The sequence below is a fragment of the Salpingoeca rosetta genome, assembly GCF_000188695.1.
Source record: "Salpingoeca rosetta unplaced genomic scaffold supercont1.32, whole genome shotgun sequence".
Lineage (NCBI taxonomy): Eukaryota > Choanoflagellata > Craspedida > Salpingoecidae > Salpingoeca > Salpingoeca rosetta.
Window position 1 is genome coordinate 255,317 of NW_004754902.1, and position 20,000 is coordinate 275,316.

The following is a 20,000-nucleotide window of genomic DNA, read 5'->3' on the forward strand; positions in this document are numbered from 1 at the left end:
ACGAATGACGCCCTTGACGGCGTATGTGGCGAGATCGTGCCTGTTCCCGCTCACGAGACCGTACGTGAACCTTGCACGCGGAAACGTGACGGCAAGCACGCTCGGGAGGTGGTCGTTGCCAACAATGTAGCGACCAGAGACCACCCGCACCTTGATGGTGGGGAAGAGCACGTGCAGCCAGCCAAACGTCGTGCGGCGTGCTGCCTCATCAGGTGCAACGGTTGCGTCATGCCCACGCCCCCGCGTTGCGTCATGCCCGCCCGTGCCCGCCTGGCTCACGCTCGCATCCATGCTGCTGTTCCACTCGCCATCATCAAAATCGCGCGGTGGTGGTGGCGATCGAACATGTTGTTGTTCCTGCTGCTGGTCGTGTGCTTGGGAAGGGTCGTCATCACCGCTATCTCCACCGCCAACAACACCAGCACCCCCGGTATTGTCAGCGCGCATGTACGGCACTGCCGGTGGTGACAGTGAGTGTGGCGCGGTGGGTGTGGCTGGCGCAGTTGCTGGCCGGGAACCCATGATACCACTGCGTGGTGGCGGTGGTGGCGGTGGTGGCGGCAGCTGTTGCTGTAATGATCCCATCGATGATATGGGCGACGCCAGCACAGGCGGGCTCTGCTGTTGCTGTTGTTGTTGGTGTTGTTGCTGCTGTGAACGCTGGGATTTCGGGGATGGAGAGTGTGAGCGTGGCGGTGGCTGTGGTGGCGGGCCCAGCGTACGCCGCTGTTGTTGTTGTTGTGTATGCTGTTGCTGTTGTTGCTGTGGCTGTGCGTGTTGCTGCCGTGGCTGTGCGTGTTGCTGCTGTTGTGGTGGTGTCGCCTTATCTCGGTGTCTGTCGGCGACATACGTGTGCTCAACGGGCACAGAATCCGAATGCGAAGCGACAGATTCGCTTGAGTGTGCGCGTGGATGGTGGATTTCGCTGCTGCTGATGCCGAGGTGCGTTCGTAACACTGGGGGGCGTGTGGCAGCAAATGTTTTGCGTTGTGCATGAATGAGAATGTGTGTTGGTGTGTGTTTGACTGTGCTAACATACAGGAGCGACACACGTTATTGCAAGCAAGCAAGCGGGAAGGTTTGCACAGTCTTGCATAGACACCACAGCACTGACACACACACACACACACAAACACACTGACACGCACACGCACACTGACACACACGCACGCACACTGACACGCACGCACACTGACACACACACACACTGACGCACACACCTCCATCCAGGATTTTGCGGAGTTCGGCGTATTTCGCGTCGTGATTGTAGACGTGATATGAGAGGCCGTTGAGTTGCAGGATCATGCGCGATGATTTGGCTATGCCAGGCTCATCTCGATCAACAGCAGACCAGTAACTGTGGTGTGATACACCAATATTCGTGTGAGGTTGTGCAAACAATGAGGCGCGCTTCGAAACACGAACGACTGTGTCTGTGAAGGCGACGAGCTGCGCCCAACACATGGGATTTCGCACACATCCATGTACACTGACACACACGCACACACACACACACACGCACGCACACACACACGCACAAACGCACGCACGCACACATAAACGCACACACACACGCACACAAACGCACGCACACATAAACGCACGACCCACCTGATGCGGAAGTAACCGTCCACGATGGTAATAGCAAAAGAGGTGGTGACGAAGCGAATGTCTCGAAACACGATGCGACCGGCAATGGGAGAGATGTACACGCTGCCGATGTTGAGGAACATGTTGGAGTCCTTGAGGCGCAGCTGCCACTGCAGCAGCTTGGTGAGAACAAAGCCAATGCACCGCGACACGTAGAAGGTGAGGAACAGCACCCAGATCACGCACGCCGCAGACAGCAGGATGGTGAACGGCAGATCCTCCGGCAGCTGCTCGCCAGTCACCGTCGAGTTGGCTGTCGTGGAGACGTTCGTCGAGACATTGAACATGGTGCTGGTGGTGCTGTTCATCACACCAAAAAACATGGACGAAGATGGAGCACCGCTCATGATTGCTGGTCGTCTACTGCTACTGCTACTGTTTCTGCTGGCTCCTGTCACTTGCGGCTACGGCGCAATCGTGTGCCGTGTCCCGAGCAGCCGCTCTGAATCACCATGTGCCAGGCTTTGCTGGAGAGAGAGGAGGGGTGATGTGATGTGATACTGTGCTGCCAATAGTCGCACACAAACGGTTGCTTTCGTTTCCTCTGCTCTGCGTCTTCTTCTTGCTTTCTTTGCCTGGCGCGCCGTCCTCTCGATGAAAATTATGTATGTTTTACTGCAATTGTCCAAACTCGCCTTTTGGCTTTGTTCGCAACTCATTCTTCCCACGCCAAGCGCACAAGAGCCTGCTGAAGTGCACAACAACTCAGCAACTCGACTCAAACACACAGAGCACAGAAGCACACAAACACACAAGCACGCACTCAACACGCAAGCACGCAGGCGCACTGCGTCGCTGTCAATCACGCGCCTTGCCTGATCCACCAACCACAACAACCTCAAGAAGAGAAAACTATTCAAGCCTCAAGACAGCTTCCCTAGCTTCCAGTCCGGCGAGCTGTCTCCTCTCCCCCCTCAAGTCTCCCACACCTCCCACACAAACACGACAGCGACAATGACGACCACCTCCTCCTCCTCTTCCTCCCCCTCCTGCAATCTCCCCCAGTTCCTCATCACCATCGTTGCGCTTTCCTGCACCTTCGTTTCCCTCGCCAGCCTCCTCAGCGCCACTGCTGCTGCTGCTGCTGCAGAAACAACAACATCCACAGCAACCACCCTGCCCAAGATCGAGGTTGACGACAGCAACACAAACTTGGTGCTTGCAAGCAGGCTTGGGTTGATCATTCAAGTCGGGACAGAGCTGGAATCCTCAGAGGAAGGGGTGATGAACGATGACGATGAGGGGCAGGAGCAAGCACCAAGCGTCGTCTCCGTCTTCCTCGGTGGCGTGGATCTGGTGGCCGCGCTATCTGACATTGCCGAAGGTGCTGAAGCTGTGCTTCTGGCTGCTCGCAACTACGACGACCCACAAGCCCCAAATAACGCCGTGCCTTCGCTCCTGGCCATGACAGACCTGGCCCCACCGCTGCCCCCAACAACTCCCCCGCTGCTCCATCCGTTTGTTGCCTCGGACTCGGACGGATACCTCCACATTCAGGCAACGACAGGGAGCGTGTACTTCCCCGCAGATGCGCTGCTCGTCAACAACAACGTCAACCTCACGGCCACCCTCACCTCCCTCGCAGGCAGCGTGCTGGAGCTGAAGGGGCGCCTGAGCTTCCTGACCGGCGGTGCCACCAACGTACCAATCGCTCCGTTCTCCTTCGCGACACCCCCGTGGCCCCGGCTTTCGCGATCACCAAGCGGCAACGACATTGGCCTTGAGGACGACGCTCTTGACCAGGGCGGCTTGGTTGCGGACGGCGACGGGAACCTGTTCATCCTTCCCCACGACATGCAACATGGCCGCGTTGAAGTGAACGTGGGCGACCTTGGCGATGACAGCGCACAAGCCGATGACAGCGACAGCGACCCCGGCATATTCGCTGTCGGCGGTGTGAATGTCCTCGGCACCCTCGATCGCGTGCGCTCCGCGCTGGACGAGGCAACGGAGCGCCTCTTTTCTTGCAAGAACACGACGACAGCCACCCTCGACTGTTCAGACACCATGTCGCGGGAGGCCATTTCAACATCGCAGTACTGCGGGGTGCAGGCGGTTGCGCACTGCTGCTGCCCCACATTTCTGACCCTGTCGCGTGTGGTACAGGACGTGCATGTGGAGCGCACGACGCAGGCGCTCGAGTTTGGCAAAATCACCGAGATTGGCGGCTCCATCTTGGCCCGCTTCTCGGATGAGCCGGGCCTCATCTCCAGCGTGGACTTTGGCGGCCTACAGCGTGTTGGCCGCCACGTCGATTTTGGTTACAACGCCATCACGTCCTTGGACTTGGGCGGCGTTCGCAGCATCGGTGGCAAACTGGACCTGTACAAGAACCTGATCGAGGTCATTGACTTTGGTGCGCTCACGTCGCTCGGTGACTTCGTGCTGAGCCCAAGCAAAGTGACCACGCTCTCCTTCAAGAACGTGCTCCGCATCGGGCAAATCTACATGTTTGAGAACGCGCTGCAAGCTCTTGACTTTGGCAACATCACCACCATCACCGGCACCGTGAACATCCGCGACCACGACATGCAGTCACTCAGCTTCAGGCCCGTTCAACGGGTGGGCGGCATCGACTTGAGCCTAGGCGCCTCGTTGACGTCACTTGACATGGCAACCGTGATCCGCGTCGATACGTTCATTACGCTGGATCAAACAAAGCTGCAACAACTCAACTTTGGCGCCCTGCGGTACATTGGCGGGTCGCTGACGCTGTCCAGGAACCATCTGTATGAGATTGATTTCGGCCTGCTGGACTATGTCGGCGAGAACATTGCCCTGTCCAACATGCTTGCCCTGGTTGCAATCACGTTCGGAAAGCTGCGCCACGTCGAGGGCTCGCTCATCTTCACAGACACGCAGCAAATGCGGGAGCTGGTCCTGGAGCCTGTGCAGTCGATTGGCAACAACCTGCAGATCATGCGCCACGGTAGCCTGAGGGTGGTTCACATGTCCTCTCTCACGCGCGTCGGCGGGGAAGTGCGCCTGGCCGTCACTGGGCTTGACCGTGTCCACTGCGGCAGCCTGCAGCACGTGGGCCAGTCCTTCATAGCTCGCGCTCACCTGGCACTCGCCTCGCTCAACTGCAGTCAGCTGACACAAGTTGGGAAGAGCTTTGATGTCAGCAACTCCTTGCAGCTGACCAGCGTGGATCTGAGCAGGCTTCAGCGCGTCAATGACAGCCTCCTGCTTGCGAGCACAGGCCTAACCACACTGGCTGCGCCCCGCCTGCGTGTGGTGAACGCGAACGTGCTTGCCCGAAACACCATGCTGCAGCACGTTGACTTCAGCAGCCTGGAGGAGGTGGGCGGCTCCCTGCAGCTGGGTGGCAATTCATTGCGCAACCTGACCCTGGGCAGGCTCCGCAGCGTGCAATTGGGCATTGTGCTGTCTGGAGGCAAGCTGGAGTCCATTGACGTCTCCACGCTGGAATTGCTCACGGGCGGGCTGTTTCTGGACGGCAACCACCTCACCAGCATCGCCTTTGGACCACTCACACGTGTCAAGGGCGCGCTGCGGCTCGAGGAGAATCGCCTGACGCACGTGGACTTTGGCGCCATTTCCCAGGTGGACGGTGACCTGCGGCTGGACGGGAACCTGTTCACGACCATATCGTTGGCAAATATTACCCACATCAACGGGCAGCTGAACTTGAGCAACAGCCCCAATCTTGTCAGCATCACGCTTGGGCCAGGAAATCTTACGGTGCTTCACAGCGTGATTCTCACGAATACCCCGCTACTATCACTGTTTGATTGCCAAGGCAAACTCACAGCCACGTGCGTGGACATCTTGCCACGTCACACCACGCTCATGAATTGTCCCCCGCCATGCTAAGAAGGGGTGTGTTGTGGGTGGGGTGGGGGGAGGGTTGCAGTGTGAGAAAAGTAAGTGTGTGTGTGTGTGTGTGTGTGTGTGTGTGTGTGTGTGTGTGTGTGTGTGTGTGTGTGTGTGTGTGTGTGTGTGTTGATCTTTGGTCGCAGCGACTCCTTTCTCTCCTCATGCCGTACGCAGTGGCCATGATTTGACCCTGTGAACTGTGTTGGACTTGTCAGCAGTGTAAAATGTGCGGCTGAGAACTCAAGCACACGCAGGGCAAGGGTCATCACACACTCACCCAAACAATCACAGGCGATGAAACGATGCACGATGACAAGGGGAAGAACAACCCGAACAGAACAACGCAGGTGCCGTTAAAGTAACAAAAGGAGTGCACCACAGGGAGTCAAACGCCATCCATCGTTTGGTCAGCAGCAAGCAGGAACAATTTGACATGTGGCGAGGGGCAACACCACCTCACATAACCAGAGAACATGACCATGGCGGAAGGGTGAACAAAGGAAGAAGTAATGTCAATGTAACCAACAGATGCGATGGCTTGAAAAAAAGAACAGACACACACACACACAGTCACACACACACACACACACACACACACACACACACACACACACACACACACACACACACACACACACACACACACACACGCACCCACACACACACACGCTATCAAGCAGTCGCAAGTCATACGGCCTGCTGTTCGGCCAGGCGTTTGTTTTTGAGCTCTTCGAAGCTTGGACGGTGGGCTGGGTTGTCTGCCATGCACGTGTACGCCAGCTCTTTGTACCACTCGGCAACAGCGAGCGGCTGGCCGTCTGTTTGAAACCATAGAGAAGAGGACGAGGGAGGGGGCGTCAGTGGCAAGATGCTGCAGTAATTGGGGTGTGGGAAACAAAGCAAACCGCATTTCACGTGCATGTGCTTGCTTGCACAGACGCACAAACAGCCACACACACACACACACACACACACACACACACACACACACACACACACACACACACACACACACACACACACACACTCACACACTTAATACAAACACACATTTAAGGTTCCACTGACCAAAGTCCTCGAAGCGGAGGCGCTTGCCCTCCTGCAGCAGCGTCGTCTGCATGGGCCGCGGTGGCCCGCGATACTTGGGCTTCTCCTGTGCAATCAAGTCTGGCTCCCGCTGCGTCGCCACCTCCCACATGAGCACGCCAAAGCTGAACACGTCTGCCTTGGCGTTGTACGTCTTGGTCAGCAGCGCTTCTGGCGCCATGTACATGGGCGTGCCAACACCCATCGTCATGTCACCGCGTCCACCACCACCAAACGACGTCGTTACAGTGCCATCGCCCCTGTTGCCATCCTCCATGTCATCACGATCATCATCGTTGCCGTCCGTTCCTCGCTCGAGACACTCGCGAATGGATCCAAAGTCCGTGATCTTCGCCCGCAGCCGCGAGGACACCAGCACGTTGCCGCTCTTCAGATCGCTGTGTGTATGTGTATGTGTATGTGTGTGTGTGTGTGTGTGTGTGTGTGTGTGTGTGTGTGTGTGTGTGTGTGTGTGTGTGTGTGTGTGCGGTGAGAACAATCGGTGAGGGTAGGATCGCGCAGTGAGCAAGAAGCACGTGCCCGCACACAAACACACACACAAGCACAAAAGCATACACACACATATCCCACTCACCGGTGCATCTGGTCGAGGCTGTGGATGAACGCCATGCCGTTGGCAACGTCACGAAGCAGCTGCAACTTCAAGTCCCACACACTCATCATCTCATCAAGCTCCAAGCTGGTGCGGTGGCTCTGAAGCGATGTGCTCACAAGTGTCAATTCCTCACACAGGTCAGCGGTGAGCAGCTTGTTCTTCTCGCCATCACCATCGTCATCGTCGTCATCATCGTCATCGCCGGCTTCGAGCACCTGAGCCCGCACCTCATGCAGCACTGCGTCCATGTCTCGCTCCAACAGGTCCTTGAGCGACCCCAACGACACAAACTCCAGCACCAGGAACGGGCTGCCGTTCGTGTTCACGCCAGCACCAAAGAACCGCACCACGTTCGGGTGCCGTGTCCGTTGCAGGAACTCCACCTCGTTGCCAAAGTCGGTTGCTGTTGCTTCATCATCAGGGGAGAGCGTGCGCTGCAGCACCTTCACCGCCACCGTCACCGTGTCCCACTCGGCCTTAAACACCACGCCATAAGCACCCGCAGCAACACGCTTGATCATCCTCAGCTCATCGTACTCAATCACCCACGCCCGCTTCAGCGCCTGCACCTCCTCCCTCTCCCTGTTCAACAGCTGCTGGTGCAGGCTGTCGCTCTTGTGGGAGCGCCAGTAGCGGCGGTAGAGCCAGACCAGCAACGGGATCGAAAGTGCAAGGACAGCGAATACGGAGCCCGCCACGATGGCTGCCAAGGGCACGACATCCTCCACACACTCCTCGCCACTCAGGTGGTGACCCTGTGCACAGACGCAGCGGAAGGAAAACACAATCTCTGTGGTCAACACGGATGTATCGGTGCGAGGGCGCAAGTCCTGGTTGGAAAGCTGGAGTGCGCAGTCGATGGGAGCATCAGTCAGCTGGAGAATGGGTGGGACACGCCGGTTTGGAAGCAACAAGATCGGCTGTCCAGAACTCTTCGTCGGACATGACAACTCTTCTCTCCGCCACGCGGTTGATCTCTGCTGGATTGTTAAGCCAGGCGTTGCCCGAGAGATCCAGCACATCCACTTGCTGAATGCAGTTTGTGAGCGGACCAACAGCCTGCTCAGAGCGGAAGGCCTTCTCATTCAAATTACGGGCGAAGAGGACCCGTCGTCCCCACCGCGTGCACAGTGCGCCCGTTGGCGGGAATTTGGTGTTGCTGATGTCGAGGATGTCGATTGGAGGCGCGTCGATGGAAGTGAGCTGAGTGCAGCCTGACACATTAAGCTCCTGCAGCGGGTTGTGGACGGTAACAGATCGTAGATGCCTGTTGTCGTTGAGAAGCAGTGACTCGAACGTCTTGTCCGGGCACAGCTCGATCACTCTGTAGTTCGTGTTGGCGATGCGCAGCTCACGCACACTGTTCTTCAGCATTCTGCACACCTCAGTGATTGGCAGCGTGCGGTTCATGGCGCCCGGCCAGCCCACGTGCAGCACATTGAGACTTAGCGGTGGAAGGTGCTTGAATGATGGGACCGCAGCACTGACGTCCACATTCTCCAGACTCAGGGTTGACAACGGCGCAATGTCGGCAATGTTAGTGTCAGTTAAAACTACCCTGGAATTCGCTTGGGGGAGAGCATCAAGCTCGAGCACCTCGAGGCTGGGCAGACGGAGCAGTGGCGCCAAGTCCATATGTTTGATTCCGTGGTTTTGCAGCCGGAGGGTTTCAAGGGAAGGCGTGAGCGTGACATCTGGCAGCTCCTGCATCGGATTGTCGTCAAGGCCGAGAAGGGTCAGGGAGGGCAGTGTTCTGGTGAGCTGCAGACGTGTAAGTTGGTTGTTCCCGACATCAAGGAACCGAAGAGAAGACAGCTGTGCCATTTCAAGCACGTTGTCGATGGAGCGAAGGGCATTGCCTGTCAAGGTCAGGCGCTTCAACATCGTAGTATTCGCGAATATGAATGTTGGGAGTGTTTGAAAGCGGTTACCCTCAGCCCCAAAAATTTGTAGACGCGTACATGTCTCGAGAAGTCCTTCTGGAAAAGAAGTAAAACCATTTTGACGCACATCCAGAAACGTCAACGCCGTCAAGTCCTTGAACACGCCTGGCGGCAGGGACGTCAATCGGTTCTCGAAAATCTGCAAGTGATCCAACGACGACAGGCCAGAGAAGACTGTCTCATCTAGGGACCTGATGAAGTTAATTGCCAATTCCAGGCGAACAAGACGGGTGGTGTTTCGGAACAGTGTGGCTGGTAATTCGGTGAGGAGCGTGCGCTCGAGGGTGAACCGCTCCAGCATGGTCAGCTGCGCGAATACATCGGCGTCAAGCTTCGTGATTGGGTTCTGCTGCAGCTGCAACGTGGTAAGGCTCGTGAGACGATGGAACAAGCCGGAGGGGATGGCGCTGATGTCGTTGCCGAAAAGGAGCAACCTATTCAGGGCAGTGAGGTCATCAAACGCTCGCGACTCGATCTCGGAAATGATGTTCTCACTCAGGGCAAGCTGTTGAATTAATGCCAGTCCTTGAAAAGTGCCATTGTTGATGCGACGGATGCGGTTCTGGGGCAAGTTGATCACCCGAAGCGATATCATGCTCGAAACGTCTGGAACGGATGTCAGCGAGCAATCGATAACATGAAGTGCCGCAATTCTCTGGCTGTTTTGAAACTCGCTTGTGCTCACTTCCCATAACAGCAGACTGTCGCGGATAACGATCGTGTTCACGCTTGTCATCGGGTTGAGGATGCTCAACTGAAAGGTCGGAAACTGCACACCAATGACCGAGAATGAGCGGCAGCCGGCCCACACGCCATTGTTCACAATCCACTGCAGCGGTGCTTCTTCGACGTGCCCACTCACGGTCAGCTCGAAAACAAAGGTGGAAATGGCACGCAGCCTGCTTGCATCCGTGCTGTCATCCACGTGATCACCCTCGCGCACAATGATGGTGAGCCTCCCCCGATTATCCGCACTCGGGCACGTGCCATCAACCACGCTCACCAGCGTGCATTGCCCTGCGCGTATGACAGGGTCGTCGTTCCGTCGCACTCGCCTCTGCTGCTGTTGTGGTTGCTGAAGGGATAATTTGCCTGTCGCGTTGCGGATAGCGTTCACCCTCTCTTCCAAAGGCGTGAATGCTGATGGTGTCGATGACACTGATGGTGTCGTCTCGTGTTGCTCTGTGCCAGTCCTTGCAGGCAAGCTCTCATCAGTCTGCTTGTCCGTCTTCTCGTCCTCTTGATCGCCACACCCAAACGCAGCCATCATGCGGTGAATCGGAGACAGGTCAACCAGCAAAGGAAGCCGTGCGTCTTTGTGCGTCGTTGTGTTTGCAGGCGTGCTGTCGTCCGTGTTGCGCACAGTGTGCCTGGGGTAAAATGGCACATCGTGCACCTTCAGCACACGCACCATGCTCTCCAGTGTCCCGTGCACGTCCGAGCACAGCTAAGTGGAAACCAGGAAACCGTGATGGTTTGCACATGAGATGTGTGTGTGTGTGTGTGTGTGTGTGTGTGTGTGTGTGTGTGTGCGCGCGCGCGCGCACCACAACAAGGACAACAAGGGCAACAAAGCAAGGGCAACAAAGGACAGCTGAAGCAAGCACCTCTGCACCTGGTTGTCTCGTGACGCTGCGGTTGCTGGAGTTGCGTGCATGGCCATCGTGCTAACGATCACCGCACACAATACCATGACCACAGCCATGGTTGCCGTTGTTGCTGGTGGTGGCCTTCCTCGCATGGCTGTGGCGAGGAGGGAGGAAGGTTGTTTCTTTGCTTGCGTGTTGTGTGACTGCTGTTGTTGGTCGTGCTGGCTGGGTGGCTTGCTTTGTTGTGTGGAAAAACACGTAAAATCTTCAACGACTTTCGACGCCTTTGTTCTTATCGGCAACTTCCACCACACAACACACACAACAACACTCCCTTCCTTCACTGTCGTCCTTTACTGTCTTCCTCTTGGTTCTGATGCGGTGTACTTTGTGAGAACGCAAAACACCCCAACACAAACAGCAATTCATCAACAACGCAAGAAACAACAACTGAAGCGGGCAACCAACCTCTCCTGATATCAACCAAAGCAGCAACACACACACAAAAGCAACAACCTACAAAGCAGGTGGCGGGGGTGGCAGTTTGGACTGTGCGTTGATCGTACAGCACGCCTCCATGGTCTGCCTGCACAACGCACAGCTCTTCTGCTCCACACGGCCACAATTGCGCGCGCCCGACCTGCAAATCTACTTGGGCCCATCCCTGTAAAGGTGGAAGAGGAGGAGGGGCAACGACAAGCAGGAGGGAGAACAAACACCAACACCAACACCAACACAGTCACGCACGCATACAAGCAGGACACCGAGATGGTAACAACGAAAGATGGGGATTCCACAAAGGAGAACAGATGATTCTAAGCAAAGGTGGCGTGCGAAAAGCGGGGGCAAAGAGATGGCAGCGCTAATGCCAACCAAACACACAACGGACACACAGAGCGAGCAAGGGAGAGCGCCCGCCCTCTGCCACTTCACATGGGTTTGGTGGCAATGGGGCGGTGCACGCTGTGCACGCAAAACAAGCAAGCAGGCAAACAGGATTGGGTCGCGGAAGTAGTGGTGAACTCATGCGCATATATGTACATTGGCATGCAGCCGCATCACACATGACTATGCACGAGTGTCATGTCGGCACGGCTTGTTGGGGGGGGGGGTAATGTGTGTGCTTGCATGCGTTTGTTGTCTTACCGTTGGTTCTCATGGTCGCGGATGTATTCACGCAGGTTCTGCCACCCGCCGCCCACACGCGCCATCACAACCTGCAGTATGTGTGTGTGTGTGTGTGTGTGTGTGTGTGTGTGTGTGTGTGTGTGTGTGTGTGTGTGTGTGTGTGTGTGTGTGTGTGTGTGTGTGTGTGTGTGTGTGTGTGTGTGTGTGTGTGTTGTGTGTGTGTGTGTGTATGTGTGTGTGTGTGTGTGTTAGAATAGCATTCCACAAGCTCACACAACCGAGTCAATCAGCAAACAAGCAAGAAGCATCAGCACTGCAACCAGGACCCACGTTGCCAACGGTGCGGATGTGCACAAGCTTGGAGTCACCGAAGAAGCGGTACTGCTTTGGCTGATGGCGCTCAACGGAGCCAGCCGCAAGGTGCATGTCTGCATGAAAACACACACGACGAAGGACGCGAAAAGCAAACGGAGTGACAGAGTGAGTTTGACACAGGTAGTGGTGCAACGACACAATGTTTGAACGACACACACACACACAATCACCCAAACCGACTGACCGTTCACGATGCGAGCGACTGCCTTATCAACGGGATCGTCAGGCGCGGGGCGGTACGTGCGCAGTGGAGATGAGGCACGTCCGCTCGTCGCTGCAGACAGCAGATTGGGGTTGATAGCACGGTGAGACAAAGTGAGTTGGGTGTTACTGGTGACGGTGGAAACAGTAACAGCGCAGACACGCACATAAATATAGACACACACACACACACACACACACACACACACACACACACACACACACACACACACACACACACACACACACACACACACACACACACACACGCACGCACGCACGCACGCACGCACGCACGCACGCACATTGCTTGCGTGGGGATTTGGAAGCGCTCGGGGAGGGCTGGCGGGCTGCGAGCTGGTCCCTGAGCGACTGGATGGTGCGCTCCTGCTCGCTCATCTTCGCCTGGTCTTCCTCAGCCCGCGACCGCAGACCATCCAGCTCTTCACGCAGACGCGCGGCCTCCTCCTCAGCAGCGGCGGCTGCAGGTGTGTTGATGTAAGCGTGCGGATTTGCGCATGAGAGCGTGATCAAAACGCGCCAATCAAACCAATGTCAAAAGAAGGCGATCCTCTGTCCTTTCTCACCTTACACACACACACACACAAACACACACACACACAAACACACACACACACACACACAAACACAAACAAACAAACAAACACGACACAGCACAACAGTACTGTACCTTTCGCCTTCTCCTCCTGTGCCTCCTGTGCCTGTGCGTCAGCTTGTGCCTTGTCTTGCTCGGCATCCTCCTTCTTCTTCTTGGCTTCTTCTTCTTCTTCCTGCTCCTGCTGCTTCTGGTCTGCGAGCGCCTTGTCGGTGAGGTTCGCCTTCGCCTCTGCAAGCTCCTTCTGCGCCTGCGACAACTCCACCTCAAGCTGCTGCCGCGCCAGCTGCTCTGCGTCCGCCCGCATACACGCGTCCTCCAGCTTGTCCTCCAGCTGCTGCAGCGTGGAGGGGTCAATGGCGGGGGCAGCGGGCCTGCTGCTCTTCTGCTCCTCCTCCTTCAACTTGTTCTCGCTCTCCTTCGCACGCTCCTCAAGCTCCTTCACTTGCTGTCGCAGACGGTCGTTCTCCGCCTGCGCCGCGTTGAGTGCTTCCTTCGCCTTCTCCGCTTCAGCAGCAGCGGCGGCAGCAGCAGCAGCAGTGGCCTCGGCATTCGCATCATCAGAACTCGCCGCACCCGTTGCCTCACCAGCACCAGTCGTCGTCGTCTTCTCCTCGTCCTTCTCCCCTTCCTGCTGCTGCTGCTGTTCAGCCTGCGCGTGCTCAGCCATTTCCATGTCCTCGTCAGCGGCGAGCGCTCGCATCTGCTCCTCCGTCAGGCTGCTGCCCAGCACAACAAAGCTCTCATCATCAATGATGTCTGCCTCCTCACCGTCATCCTCATCCTCCTCATCATCGGCAGCACCAACAAGACCAGCAATGCCGTTGGCGTGGCGGTGACCATCATCATCACCACCAGCCTCTGCCTTGCTCGCCCGCTTCAGCTGCAGCTTCAACCGCGCCACCTGCTCAGACAACGCCTCGTTCTCCTTCTCAAGCTCTGACACGCGCGCTCCACTGGCTGCAGCTTGTGGTGTCGTCGTTTCATGCTGCTGTTCCTTTGGCGTGTCCTCTTCTTCCCTCTTCGTTACTGCCTCATCTTGCTGCTGCTGCTGCTGCTTTTGTTGGTTTCCAGTCACTCCCTTTCCCTCTTGCTCTTGTTCCCCCTCTTCCTCTTCTTCATCCTCTTCCTGTACAGAGGCGAGTTGCTGCTGCCCGCCACCTACCACAACAGCCGCCTGCTGCTGCTGCTGGTGTTGTTGGCGCTCGCGTTGCTGTTGCTCGCGGTGTTGCTGTTGCTCTCTGCTCCGCTGCGCATCCTGCTCACGCGCTACACTCTCCGCCTGGCGCGTCTGGTACGTGATGGCTCCGAGCGGCTCAACGGTCAGCGTCACCTCATCGCTGTCCTGCAGCAGCGCTGTCGCCTCGTCCAGCGTCTTGCCGCGCATGTCAACGCCGTTGGCTTCAAGCACGCGGTCCGACGGGAACAGCAGGCCTGTCTCCGCCGCCGGCGAGTTGGGGATGATGTTGGCAATGGTCAGCACACCCTCGGGCGCGCTCGTCAGCGTCAGGCCAAGGGTGTTGTTGGCGCCGCCACGCCTGAACGTCACGCGGCGCAGGACGTTGCGTGCAACAACGAGCACCAGCTCCGCGTTTTCGCTGACAGCGTCGAGCACGCCCTTGTGGTCCGCCTGTTCAACGCACCGCCCGCTGATGGCCAACACGACGTCCCCGGCGCGAATGCCGGCCTCCGCAGCAAACGAGTCCTCGCCAACGGACTTAACCACCGTGATGTTGTCGTACTTGCGCGTCTCCAGCACAAGCCCGAGCCGGGTGCTGGACTTGCGAAGGCGGAACACCCGCAGCTCGTAAGGGCCGTGCGCTGGGTGGTCCACGACGGTCGATGGGTCAGAGGGGGCGCGGCCATAGTGCGGGTAGCGGTCAGCAAGCACAAGCTGCACGCGCGGGCTCTGCGACAGAATGTCGCTCACCTCCTCCGCTGTTGCCGCCGTCACATCCATGTGGTTGATGCTCAGAATCACGTCGCCAACGTGCACGTTGCCCGTTGCAGCGGCAAGGCCACCCGGTGTAACTGTCTTCACCACGGTGCCCTTGTCATCCGTGGACACCGCGAGCCCAAGGCGCGTGCCAGGCTGCTTGACAAGGTCAACCTTGCGCAGAATGGCGGGCGGGAGATGCGTTGCTGTTGGCGGTGCGCTCGGGATGCTCATGCGCTGAGCACGAGCACCGCTGGCGGCGCGGCCAGGTGCAGCGCCACTCGACACACGACGCGGCTGCTGCTGCTGTTGCTGTTGTCGTCGCTGCTGTGGCTGGTCTGGCTGGCTGGCCAGGGCGCCGGGCACAACAGCTGGGCGCCGCACCGTCACCTGCACGCTAAGCTTGTTGGCAAAGTGCTTCAGCACGTTGGTGGCCTCCCCATGCTCCACATCTTGGCCGTCCACCTTCATCACGCGGTCGTCAGGGCGCAAGCCCGCTGTAGCGGCGGGGGAATTGGGCACAATCTCCAGCACGTGCACGCCATCCTTGCCCTCGATCTTGCGCAATGTCAGGCCCCATGCAATCTTGGCTGTCTCGCGCGTGAGGAGGCGTGTCGCCACATCCTGTTCGGGAAAGTCGTCGGCAACAACGAGCTCCAGCCTGTTGCCCGTGGACGCCAGGGCATCACGCGCCTCCTCAGGCATCGGGTGCAGCATGCTCTTGCCGTTCATCGCAAGCACTGCATCCCCAGACCGCAGCTGTGTGTTGGGAAGGGGGAGCGAAGGTGGCAGGGGTGGGGATTTGCGAAACAAGAATGGCGGATGTGAGCAACGCGGATGTGACTGCTTGCAGGCAAGCAGTGGCAGGCGGAATCGACACAACAAACACACACACACACACACACACACACACACACCAAATCAAGCAAGACATGTGTCAAGCGTCCACTCACCCTGCCGTCCTTTGCGGCAATGCCGTTGTCGTGCAGCTTGGTGATGATGACACCGTGCGCCTTGGATGTCATGCCAATCTCAACGCCAAAGTGCTCCCCATCACCACGCACAAGCACAACCTGTTGTGATCGTCGTCAAGCAGTGATTTGGGTGAGATGTGTATGTTTGCGCGCGCGCGCGCGCGCGTGTGTGTGTGTGTGTGTGTGTGTGTGAGCGCGCGCACGCGGGTGTGTTGGCTCAACTGAGAGTCAACAACACTTGTAAGCGTGCAAGCAAGCGCCACCGCTGTTAAAACCCACTGCAGTTCAAAATGCCTTGCCTGCAGGCAATAGCTTCTCTCACCTTGCGCAGGCCTGGTGCGCGGTACTCGTGGTTCCTGCGTGCCTGTGACATGCGCCGGGTCATCTCAACGCCCTCCGGTGACAGCGGCGGTGCTGGGCTCTCGGCCTGCAGGGGTGGTGGTGGCGGTGGTGGTGGTGATGGTGGTGGTGTGAGAAGGATGCATGCACGTGTTGCCTTCATACACATGTTGTGGTGTCTTCATACAACATTGCTGGTGTGTCGTTTGCGTGTGATTCACATGCGGCCGTTGACTACATGCATGCATGCATGCAGGCAACGCACCACCACGACAATGTCGCCCTCCTGGGAGAAGAGGCGGGTCATGTCCTCATTGCTCAAACCAACAACACGAACGCCGTTCACTGACAGAATCTCGTCATTCACCTAGCAGTGTTTGAGTGAATGTGAGTGAGCGAATTTGTGTGTGTGTGCGAACGTGCGAGTGACTGAGTTTGCGTATACGTCAATGTGTGTGAAAGAGGCATCATCAAGTGTTGTGAACCCCTCACATAGCCACAGCACAAACAACACCAACAGCACAAACAACACCATTGGCAACAGAAACGCAGCAGCCTCAACACAGCATGTTGCATCTTGCACCACCGACCTGCAGCATGGAGTCGGATGCGACAGAGTCAGGGACGAGCTCGTGCACATACGTGCGCCCGCCCTCGGAGCGCAGCCGGATGCCAAGCGTCTCGTTTGGCCTTTAGAGTTTTGCAAAGCGAGGGGACAATTCACAGAAGCGCATGAATACGTGAGGTCGCGCCAACGGGAAAGGTGGCATGAAGAGAGCGGTAATTGAAAGGGAGGCAACAGCAACGCGAGCAGCAACAATGTCCACGCTCCCCATCGCTCCCTCCACACCACGCACACATGCACACACACACGCACACTCACACACACACACACACACACATGCACACAAACACACACACAAAACAAACACAACGCAACACGACACCTCTTGCGCAGGATGACGGTCTGCCGCTGCTCGTTGCGCTTGGCGTTGGAGTCAAACTTGATGGTGCAGGTGCTGCGGGTGTTGAGAGCCTTGACAATGTCCGCGTGTGGCGTGTCAACGACACTCTTGCCATCAAGCGCAAGCAGCCGGTCACCGCGCACAACGCCCTGTCGGTGATGGTTGGAGCATGTAGACGGAAACATGAGTTTCAAGAAAAAGGTGCAAGCCGTCAAAACACCGATGACAGAGAAAGAAAAGGTCAGAAACAAAGTCAGGCACATCCATTCCCAACCAAACACATCCGTCACCATCACCACTTCAAACACGCCAATTCTCTTTCGAAGGGCTGGGGGGGGGACAAAAAAAAAAAAAAGGAAACACAAGAAGTAAGTTCTCCCTTTTTCACTTAACTCCCCGCTTGACGTAATCCCCATCACCAACCCCTCCCCCCTCCTCTCCCTCCCTCTCGCACTTGAGGTACGCACGTGCTTCTCTGCGAGGCCGCCTGGAATGACCTCCTCCACAATGGCACCGCGGTTGTAGTTGTCGCTGGGGCGCAGCCGCATGCCCAGTCGCGCACCCTCGCTCTTCTCAAACGAAATGCTGTTCACGCGCCTGAACGACTGCACACGTCCGCGGCGAGCACCACCAGCACCAGCCGGTGGTGGTGCCTGCGTGCCCTGCTCGCTGCCCTCAGTGAACACATCGGCTGCTTCCTCCTCCTCCTTGGCCATGCGCTCGAGTCGGCGTGATGTGCGGCGCGCCATGGCACCAGACGTGCACATGGGGCAGCGCAGCAGCGTGAGCGTCGTCTCCGTCTTGTTCGCCAGCATCTCGGCAACGTCGTTCTTCGTCACCTGGCCAGCCATCTGGTGTGTGTGTGTGTGTGTGTGTGTGTGTGTGTGGGGGTGTGTGTGTGTGTGTGTGTGTGTGTGTGTGTGTGAGCGAGTAACAAGCACCGCAGCACAAGGTAAGACAGCGCAAGTAACCAACACCATCACTACCAATGACAACAACCACAACGACAACTAAACAAATCAAGAACGCCCAAAAACACAAACACAAATCAATATGTAAACCACACGCCCTCCTGCAACCAGTACAACCCCCTTTGAAGCGTGCGCGCCTCACCTTCCCGTCCACGAGGAGAATGATGTCGCCCGTGTGCATCTTGCCCGAGCGCTGTGCCGGGGAGTCGGGCAGGACCTCGCCAACCACAGCACCCGACGTGTTGTGCAGCGGTGCGAGGGCCAGGCCAAACGACGACGAAGGCGACTCGCGCTTCAGGTGCACGTCCTCTGTCTCGCCAGAGAGGACAGACAGCTCAAACTCAGACCCCGTCGACAGCAGCTGGATCGCCTGTGAGCGTATGTGTGGAAATGTGTGTGTGTGTGTGTAATTTGTGTGTGTGCATGTGAGTGAGTGAGCGAATGAGTAAATGTGTGTATGAAGATGTGCGTGTGAGTGAGTGAGTGCATGTGTGTGTGTGTGTGTCATTAGCAATGAATCTGGCAGTTCCTCATCAGAAATGCAGCACAGCAAGTTTAAAACACACGGCTTTCACATGACACATTGCCCAACCTCCCTCAACATCTTCAACCACATGTGTCGACAACAACAACAACAACAACAACAACAACACCTCGCTGTGGGGAGCGGAAGAGACGTCTGTGCCGTTGATGGCGACAATGCGATCACCAGCCTCAATGCCCTGATCGTATGCGCAGCCATCAGGCAGCAGTGCGTACACCTGCACACCAGTCTGCTCCGGCGTGTATGGCAGGAGAACAAGACCAAGTCGCCGCCCATCCCGCTTGACAAGGCGAACAGTACGGGGTGTCTTTCCTTCTGTCGTAGCAGCTGCACCAGCTGCGCCAGCTGTTGTAGTTGGTTCGGTGGCGGTTGCTGCTGACGCTGCCGCTGCCATCTGCGTGGCGGGTGTCTCCTGCTCTGGCTCGTTCATCTGCGCGGCCACCAGCAGGGTGACGTCATTTGAGCTCTGGATGGCGGCGCGAAGGTCCACCGGCTGCTTGTACACGTGCTGCCCGTTGATGTTCAGGATGATGTCGTTCTCCCGCAGCGTGTTGCTCATCGCCGCCAGCTGGTTCGGCACAATCGTCTGGATCTTGGCGCTGGCAACAATCAAGCACGGCGGAAGCAAGGAGGGAGGGGGCGTGTGGGGAGGGGGAATGCGATGACGTGGGAGGGGGAGTGAGACGGTGTGGGGGGGGGGGGTGATTGCCATGGCGCAATCAAAAAACAAGTACGCGCACGTTCACACACGCATACACGCACACACACAGTCGTAACACAAGCACGAGCTGCCCCCGATGCCAGTACTCACACATAGTTCTTGAGGGAGAACTGGAGGCCAAAGTGCTGCGTTGCGCTGCTGCGGTGCAGTGTCACCTGCATGAAGCGAACCAATTCGAGGTGGTGGCGAGAATGCCGCAGCACACACAGCGGTGAGTGACAGGCGCACACAAAGACATGCGCACACGCAAGCACGTCAAGCACACGAAGAGCAGCACACACAGCGGTGAGCACAAGCGCATTCATGGACACGCGACCACGCACAAGCGAAGACAACACGGCATGGCGCAATGACGCCACGCACCTTGCGCATATCAACGGCGTTGGGGAAGGCAGCGCGGTCCTCATCAGTGACATCGAGAACGGTGACAGAGGAGCCTGGGCCGCGTGTTGCGTCATCTTCAACGCCCTCGTCCGGTGGAAGTGTGGTCCGCTCGCCCGTCGCGG

General features: G+C 57.4%; 4 protein-coding genes across 4 annotated transcripts in view; 1 reads left to right on the top strand and 3 right to left on the bottom strand.

The window, feature by feature from the left end:
* PTSG_10025 (uncharacterized protein) overlaps positions 1 to 2,240 on the bottom strand; it is a gene marked incomplete at its 3' end in the record, with an annotated part of 36,506 nt that extends 34,266 nt beyond the window's left edge. The window contains exons 1-3 of the mRNA XM_004988883.1: positions 1,612 to 2,240; positions 1,221 to 1,357; positions 1 to 956 (exon numbers count right to left, since the gene is read on the bottom strand). The exon at positions 1 to 956 is cut by the window's left edge and continues 9 nt beyond it. Of these exons, the coding sequence (XP_004988940.1) occupies positions 1 to 956; positions 1,221 to 1,357; positions 1,612 to 1,997 (1,479 nt within the window). The 5' untranslated portion in view covers positions 1,998 to 2,240. The remainder of the gene's footprint in view (positions 957 to 1,220; positions 1,358 to 1,611) is intronic.
* A 79-nt stretch (positions 2,241 to 2,319) lies between these two features.
* PTSG_10026 (uncharacterized protein) lies at positions 2,320 to 5,536 on the top strand. Its single transcript, XM_004988884.1, has one exon. The coding sequence runs from the start codon at positions 2,605 to 2,607 to the stop codon at positions 5,485 to 5,487; it is 2,883 nt and encodes a 960-aa protein (XP_004988941.1). The 5' UTR covers positions 2,320 to 2,604; the 3' UTR covers positions 5,488 to 5,536.
* A 575-nt stretch (positions 5,537 to 6,111) lies between these two features.
* Positions 6,112 to 10,973, bottom strand: PTSG_10027 (serine/threonine protein kinase). The gene is made up of 5 exons (XM_004988885.1): positions 10,751 to 10,973; positions 8,105 to 10,582; positions 7,172 to 8,067; positions 6,559 to 6,974; positions 6,112 to 6,308 (listed from the first exon to the last, which is right to left on the bottom strand). The coding sequence occupies exons 1-5, from the start codon at positions 10,874 to 10,876 to the stop codon at positions 6,178 to 6,180; spliced, it is 4,047 nt and encodes a 1,348-aa protein (XP_004988942.1). The 5' UTR covers positions 10,877 to 10,973; the 3' UTR covers positions 6,112 to 6,177.
* Positions 10,974 to 11,089: 116 nt separating this feature from the next.
* Positions 11,090 to 20,000, bottom strand: part of PTSG_10028 (uncharacterized protein) — a 19,017-nt gene continuing 10,106 nt past the window's right edge. The window contains exons 27-42 of the mRNA XM_004988886.1: positions 19,858 to 20,000; positions 19,585 to 19,649; positions 18,883 to 19,372; positions 18,372 to 18,599; positions 17,726 to 18,109; positions 17,241 to 17,407; positions 16,884 to 16,983; positions 16,559 to 16,660; positions 16,277 to 16,381; positions 15,934 to 16,053; positions 13,120 to 15,739; positions 12,734 to 12,910; positions 12,412 to 12,501; positions 12,183 to 12,280; positions 11,871 to 11,941; positions 11,090 to 11,687 (exon numbers count right to left, since the gene is read on the bottom strand). The exon at positions 19,858 to 20,000 is cut by the window's right edge and continues 57 nt beyond it. Of these exons, the coding sequence (XP_004988943.1) occupies positions 11,654 to 11,687; positions 11,871 to 11,941; positions 12,183 to 12,280; positions 12,412 to 12,501; positions 12,734 to 12,910; positions 13,120 to 15,739; positions 15,934 to 16,053; positions 16,277 to 16,381; positions 16,559 to 16,660; positions 16,884 to 16,983; positions 17,241 to 17,407; positions 17,726 to 18,109; positions 18,372 to 18,599; positions 18,883 to 19,372; positions 19,585 to 19,649; positions 19,858 to 20,000 (4,994 nt within the window). The 3' untranslated portion in view covers positions 11,090 to 11,653. The remainder of the gene's footprint in view (positions 11,688 to 11,870; positions 11,942 to 12,182; positions 12,281 to 12,411; positions 12,502 to 12,733; positions 12,911 to 13,119; positions 15,740 to 15,933; positions 16,054 to 16,276; positions 16,382 to 16,558; positions 16,661 to 16,883; positions 16,984 to 17,240; positions 17,408 to 17,725; positions 18,110 to 18,371; positions 18,600 to 18,882; positions 19,373 to 19,584; positions 19,650 to 19,857) is intronic.

Bases quoted from the DNA above. Each gene is read 5' to 3' on its own strand.
- PTSG_10027 (XM_004988885.1), bottom strand. From the start codon at position 10,876: ATGCGAGGAAGGCCACCACCAGCAACAACGGCAACCATGGCTGTGGTC. The intron at 6,975-7,171 runs GTGAGTGGGATA...ACATACACACAG, and splicing joins AGCCTCGACCAGATGCACCG to CGATCTGAAGAGCGGCAACG. The intron at 6,309-6,558 runs GTCAGTGGAACC...GGTTTCAAACAG, and splicing joins CCTCCGCTTCGAGGACTTTG to ACGGCCAGCCGCTCGCTGTT.
- PTSG_10026 (XM_004988884.1), top strand. From the start codon at position 2,605: ATGACGACCACCTCCTCCTCCTCTTCCTCCCCCTCCTGCAATCTCCCC.